This window comes from Corvus kubaryi, unplaced genomic scaffold (genome assembly GCF_017639235.1).
Source record: "Corvus kubaryi isolate FWS band 111438036 unplaced genomic scaffold, C.kubaryi_AGA036_p1.0 37249, whole genome shotgun sequence".
NCBI classification, from domain to species: Eukaryota; Metazoa; Chordata; class Aves; order Passeriformes; family Corvidae; genus Corvus; species Corvus kubaryi.
The window spans coordinates 4,012,515-4,019,120 of NW_024581072.1; the positions used below are offsets into that span (position 1 = coordinate 4,012,515).

The window sequence follows — 6,606 nt, forward strand, 5'->3', positions numbered from 1 at the left end:
TTTTTTTTTAAAGTTAAAAAAAATCCGTAAATCAGAGGTCAGTTACAGACCAACTTTATCAGAAATTCGTTTTATTCTGCTTTGGTAGTTGTCTGCAAAAGTGCATGTTGCATATAAAAGTGTAAGCTGTTGGTAAAAGCACCTAACAAAAAAAGCCTCTGAATTATTTATAAAAGCAGTTTGTCTTCATGTGCTGCTGAGAGAAACTACGCATCCCCCCTGATGAATTAGTGACTACTCATTATTTAAAAGGCAGGATTTACATGACACACAACTTCTCAAAATGGGAATGTCCACAAAATTACTTATCTTATAACTGGATGCTATAACCTGCCTGTTAGTTCAGCTCCTAAAGTAGCACAGAAATGTCTTGAAGATAGCAAGGTTCTTAATTTAGCAAGGTGGGGAAACATTTTTCTGCAGTACCATTGCTACATGAGGCAGATGAAATGTGGATATGAAATGTCCAGATGTTTTCCAGTTTCAGATGAATTAATGAGGAATTATCTATGTGGCATGAATAGTCCAGTGCAACATCACATATACCCAAGTCTTCTGTGCCCCTGCACTTCTGAAATAGGTGGACCACTTCCTCTGCTTTAAAAAGACAGTCTTGCGTTATACATAAACCATGAGAAACAAGACATGGTCCTTCACACTTGGAATACTCAGTTTTATAATTTTTGGTTGCTGTAGGCATGTATGTTTCAGCCGAAAGGGAGCCATAAAAGCACATTTTGTGTAGAACACTGAATCTTTCAGGACTGTGGCTATTTCAACATTCTCACTTAAAACCACTTTATTACTGGGCTTGCAATTCTGCATGTTTTGAAATAATCACACAGCTCCTATTTTTGTTTGCACCATGCTGAAACTTCAGAAGACAGCTCGGTCAGGGTGACACCTTAGATTACAGAAGCCCATTACTATTTTTATTAGATGTTTCCAACTTATATATCCCTCTCTGCCTGGACTGTTTCTTATTAAGCACACGAAGAGTATGTTTAATAAAAACAAACCAGAAATAGTAAATTTATGTATTTATACACATTTAATTCTCCTAAATGATGCACAGAAAGTAAACAGTTACGAATTTCCTTCTGTTCATTTTTCTGTGTAGAACACCATTTCACCCACACACCCACAGAGTTCTCAAAGTCATTCTGACCAGCCTGAAGTTATAATTTCCTGTTCTGAAAAAGCCATGGGAAGGTTAAATTTTTAAAGAAAGCGAGAACATATTTCTTTTGAAACATAGCCATTTCAATTAATTTCTGGAAGTTAAAATTAACCACTTTTAATTGAAAAATAAAACCACAAAAACAAACCTACACACCTCTTCCTTCTTAAAAAAATGTGCCCAGCACTGTAAGATCCACAAACTTAACTGATTACAAAAGTCAGTTAAACCAGCACGGGACTCTAATGAAGTTCAAAATAGAAGCAGACACAAGTCTTTCCGAAAATAAGAGTTGGGGTAGGATGTAACTAGCATTTAGGAAAAAAACCCAACCAAACAAAACAACAGCAACAAAAAAACCAAACCACAGCAAAAAAAGCAAAGCCTTGAACAAACACAGATGAGCTTACCTTTAAATAGTGAGAGGAACAAGGATGACCAGAGATACAGTGCAGAATAAACAAATGCCAAGCACTTTTCTGTGAGCATTGTCAAAATAAGCTGGCTCTCCTTCCTGAGCAGAGGGTGAAAGAGGATGAAGTCTTGGAGACAGCCTGCAATGACTGACAGATTTGGCAATTACGGTAATAAGGCATCAAACCAGCTTCCCACCAGGGGAGAGAAGTGCATTTGCTCGTGTGCTTCTCCAGTCCCCAGGAACCAAATCAGCTCAGTGCTTGGTCAGTAAATCCTAACACAAAGGAACAGGTTACATTCCTTTGGACTCACATTGCTAGACACACTAAGCCTTTCCTTGGTCAGGAGCAAATGCAAGTGATCCTCGCACACAGCTGTCTGTGTACTGCGAGAAGGGGGAGTGTGCTGCCTCCGAGATGCTTTCCACATCTCCACATATTGTACCTAACTCGAGACAGCACGGCTGCAGTGTTTCCAGTGCTTGCACTCGAGTGCCTCTAGAGCTGTTTCCAGGCAAAATGAATTTGTGTTCCCCTCTGCTCTCTCCCAGCTGCCAGGGCAACTTGCAGCAAGCACCTGTGGCACACACCTGCCTTTTCTCCCAGCAGAGGTGGCAGGGGAGATTCAATAGTGCAAAAGTTTGAACAGATGAACATAGCCAATCTCCTGTTTTTGATGTACCCCTTCCTGCAATCCCTTACACCAGATGCAGGGAGCTGCTCTGAGTGCCCTCTTCCCCAGCTGCCCACTGTGGGATTTTGCACACAGCCTGACTCTCCTTCCTTACCACAATTTTATTCACCAGCCAAAGAAAGGCAAGGAAAACAAAGGCTTGAATAAATGATATTCATCATTTGGGTCTTTCTTTTCTCAGTTGCCTGTTCTGCACACTCACCCACTTTTCTTTCACTGCAAGCAGGGACAGGACTTTGTACTTCCCCTTGTTGAATTTCTTGGGGCTCCTGTCTTGGCAGGGTACAACCCCGGGCTGACGCAGAGGGCAGCAGCAACTTGTGACTCCGGGCAGGAGAAGGGATTTAGGCGCAGCCGTAGTGAGCTTGCAGCGGGCAGTGCGGGCTGGTGGGGGAGCAGAGTCCCGGGATGTGGGGCACAGGGTGCTCTGAGGAGGAGGACTTGCGAGGTTGATCGCTGGGGCATGGGCTGACCATGGAGTCTCCCTGGCTGGGAACATCTGCCCTGGGATCAACTGCAGAAATGCAAACCTGGAGCAGGGTCCATTATTTTTGTGTTAGGTTTGGGTTTTTTAAAAATTTCTCTATAAATGAAAGCATTCACCAGTGAGCACAACTTCACACATACTGCAGTTCCGGTCGCTGTACTCACTTCAGCCACTGGAGGTGGCTGTCCTCCCAGTGACGGCCAGGGTGTTGTTGTGCAGACCAGGGGCAGCTCGGTATCTGGAACCACCTGCTCACAGGTGGAATATGTCCGATGCTGCCCCATGGGGTGGAATGACATGCTCCTCAAAGTTACCATCTCTCCACAATGAGTGCAGGATGGAGGTCACCCTCGTCTTGCAGAGGGGGCACTCGGGCTTGCTCCCAGCCCACTGCAGGAGGCACACTTAGCAGAAGCAGAGCAGCCATGGCAGCACATAGCTGATCTCCTCCCAGCTGTCCAGGCAGATGGGACAGCAGTTGTCCAGCTCCATGGCCATGCTTGCCATGCGCTGTGGGGTCTGGGGGCAGCTGGGGTGTTGAGCTGTTCCATCAGTGGTGCTGAAGCAGTGGGTGTCATGCTAGAAATGGGAGAGAGGCCACAATTGTTTTCTGACCCTAGGATGGATAGAAGAAATGCCAAGGTCCCTCATGAAGGAAACCATCCCAGCTCCCTAGTGTGAATTTTCCCTTCCCAGATCACCTCTGCTGCTGTGAGAGTGAGTCCTGAGTGCCCCAGCCAGGGAAAATCCTCTGATGTCTCTGGGGCCAGGCACTGAGAACTGCACCAACCAACTCCCTGAGCACAATACCACTAACCAACAACAGCTTTGCATGACACTCCTTTCTGGCTGTGGCAGCAATGCCTTTGGCTTAATAAAAGCCTTTGGGAAGCTCTGTCTAGCCCATAGGCAACTACCAAAGGATCTTGAAATTGCTGTGGATTGACAGAGTCACAGAGTTAGGCAAGGGATGCTTATGCTTCAACTGTTTGATTTTTGGATGTGCTCAGTTCTATGTTCTTTTCTTTCTCCTCCAAGCAGGGAGGAGCACTCATTTGGGGGGAGGCTGGGCAATGAACTCCCTGGGCTGCATTATCATCCCCCATTCCTGCCACATCTGGAGGATCAACAGAATTGTGCTGGGCGTGCATAGTCTGTGTTCTTGGTGCAGAGAATAATCACCATGTCAGAACAGGTGGGAAGTGCTGTCTTTTTCACTGTGGGCAAGAAGGGTCCGTGGGAGTGAAGACTTCTGGACAAGGAAGGGAGAGAAGAGACAAAGCATTGTGCATACAAGGGCTGTCCATCCAAATGGAGGGACTGCTGCTCTAGCTACAGGAGCTTTGAGCATTGTGACAGTGTGGGGCAACCCAGGGAAGTCTGGTGACTGTCAGCAGAGGAACAGCTTTAGTTTGACTCCCCAGCTCCCTTCCAGGCTTGTTGGTGGGACTGGTCAGGAAGCCAACATCCTTGAAGACACCTTCAAGACACTTGTAAGCTCCTGCATCTGTGTGGAGTCACCACCTCAGAGATGAAAGCCTCTCTGGGGAGCAGAGCCCCTCTGCCCAGCTGAAGACTGCCCTGTTGCAGGATGAACAGCCCACCCATCCTGGGTGACACTGGGAGAATGAAGCCTGCCTTTGTCAATACCACAGCTGCCCTAAGCAGCCGTAGCCTGAGTGCTTTTGTCTTGTCTGTGCTGACATCAAGCACTGTCCATCAGCAACCCTTCCTCGGCCCCTCCATGTTTCCCCTTTGCTTACTGCACACTTCCAGAAATAGCAGCCCTTGAGTGGGACCTCCCCTTTTCCACTCACAGCTTGCTTTGCAAGGAAAAGGCAGATTAGGATGAGGTTGTATGATGAGTACAGCAGCATCTTTCATGGCTTCTTTTCCTCTGTTTCCTCAGTGGCAGACAAAGCTCAGTGAAGGCTGTCAGGTTTCTCACTGTCTCCATGTTGTTTCCCTCACATGTTTTCACCTCTTCTCTGGCTAGAATTAAAACTGCACTGCCACCTTTGTTTTGGTTTCTTAAATATGTTATCACAGAAGTGTTACCATCATCTCAATTTTCATAATTAGGCCAGCCTTGGCCAGCAGCATGTCCATCTTCAGAGCCATCACAGATTGGCTCTGACCGAGATGGTGGAAGCTTCTAGAAGCTTCTCACAGAAGCCACTTCTGTGCCCCTCCCCTGCTACCAAAAACCAAGCCATGTAAAATCAACACAGCTTTCCTAACTTGACCCCTGGCAGTTCAGACAGTCTCTCTGCACTTCGCCCAGGCTACCTGTGCTTGCCTCCATCCTCCCTGTGTTTCCTTGTTGTGTTTGAGTTTGTCCAGGGGTTCCTTGTTCATCCACAGGCCTCCTGGCATTTTTTGCCTGACTTCCTCCTTGCTGGGATGCATCACTGCTGAGCTTGAAGGAGGTGATCCTTGAATATCAACCAGCTTTCCTGGGCTTCTCTTCCCTCCAGGACTTTATCCCTTTGTACCCCTGAAGAGGCTAAAATCTGCTGTCCTGAAATCCAGGGTAGTGAGCTTGCTGTGTGCATTCCTCACTACCCTGAAGATCTCCAACTCCACCATTTCATGGTCACTGCAACCAAGACTGCCCCTGGGCTTTACATTCCACATCAGCCTCTCCTTCTTGGTGAGAACAAGGTCCTGCACTATACCTCTCCTTCTTCTCTATCACTTGGAGAAGGAAATTATAACTGTGCTCCAGAAACCTCCTGGATTGTTTATGTCCTGCTGTGTTGTCCCTTGAACAGCTGTCAGGGTGCTTCAAGTCACCCCTATGGACCAGAGCCTGGGAATGTGAGGCTGCTCCTATCTGTCTATAGAGGGACTCATCCTCTCAGTGTTCCTGGTCAGGCAGCCTGTAGCAGGCCCCTGCTATAATGTCACCTGTCCCTGCCTGCCCATTAGCCCAGACCCATAAGCTCTCAGTTGGGCCCTCATCCGTCCCAGGGCAGAGCTCCACCCACTTCAGCATGTCCTTGGCACAGAGAGCAACACTCCTCCTTTGTCTCTCCTGCCTGTTTTGAAAAGAGCCTGTAACCTCCCATTCCAGTGCTTGAGTCGTAGGAGCCATCCCACCACATCTCTGTGATGCCTGTTAGCCCATCTCTAACTCCTCTTGTTCATCCCCATGCTGTGTGTTTGCACAAAGGCATTTAAGTTCAGTCCCTGATGAAGCCACCTTACCGGCTGGAGTGTCAGACTAGCATGGACACTTGAGCCTCTTTTGTTCTAAACGCAAAACATGAAGTTAGCTGAGCCAGCAGGAGCAGCTGATGGTGCAATAGTAGGTACCTGCATGAGCTGCCTGGCCTCACTGTTGGCAGTGCCATCATGCCTTTATGGCATGCTGTCGGGGTATGACAAACCATACAGTGAGGGAGGAACTACTCATTAGGAATCCAGAAAGAGCCTCACACACCTGTACGTTTCATGTATTAGCAAAGAGAAAAATCTCCCCTTTTTAGAATCTCTTTTATTTACTTGGATAAAAAGATAATAGTGTCTCAGCTGGTGCAAGGCAGACTCTGACCAGGGCAACACCAGATTTTGGAGACAACTGCTAGCAGTATTTCCTTACTCCTTTAACCTATTCTTCAAAACAGAGCTAACTGTAGTTTAACCTACAGCTAATTTCACATGGTCATTCTTGGGATTTGAGATTATACTTCACACACTGGCAGTGTAAGCACAAGTGAATGACATCTGAAAAATACAGGGGCCTTTGCTTTGTGCTGCATAGCAGATCCAACACACCCTTGCATCCAGAAAATACTTTTGTAAAGATTGATACAGTGAGAAAAGG

General features: G+C 46.9%; 1 protein-coding gene across 1 annotated transcript in view; it reads right to left on the bottom strand.

The window, feature by feature from the left end:
- Window positions 1–2,079, bottom strand: part of LOC121662391 (neuronal acetylcholine receptor subunit alpha-7-like) — a 58,062-nt gene extending 55,983 nt beyond the window's left edge. Inside the window, exon 1 of the mRNA XM_042023498.1 lies at window positions 1,591–2,079. Within this exon, the coding sequence (XP_041879432.1) occupies window positions 1,591–1,669 (79 nt within the window). The 5' untranslated portion in view covers window positions 1,670–2,079. The remainder of the gene's footprint in view (window positions 1–1,590) is intronic.
- Window positions 2,080–6,606: the final 4,527 nt, after the last annotated feature.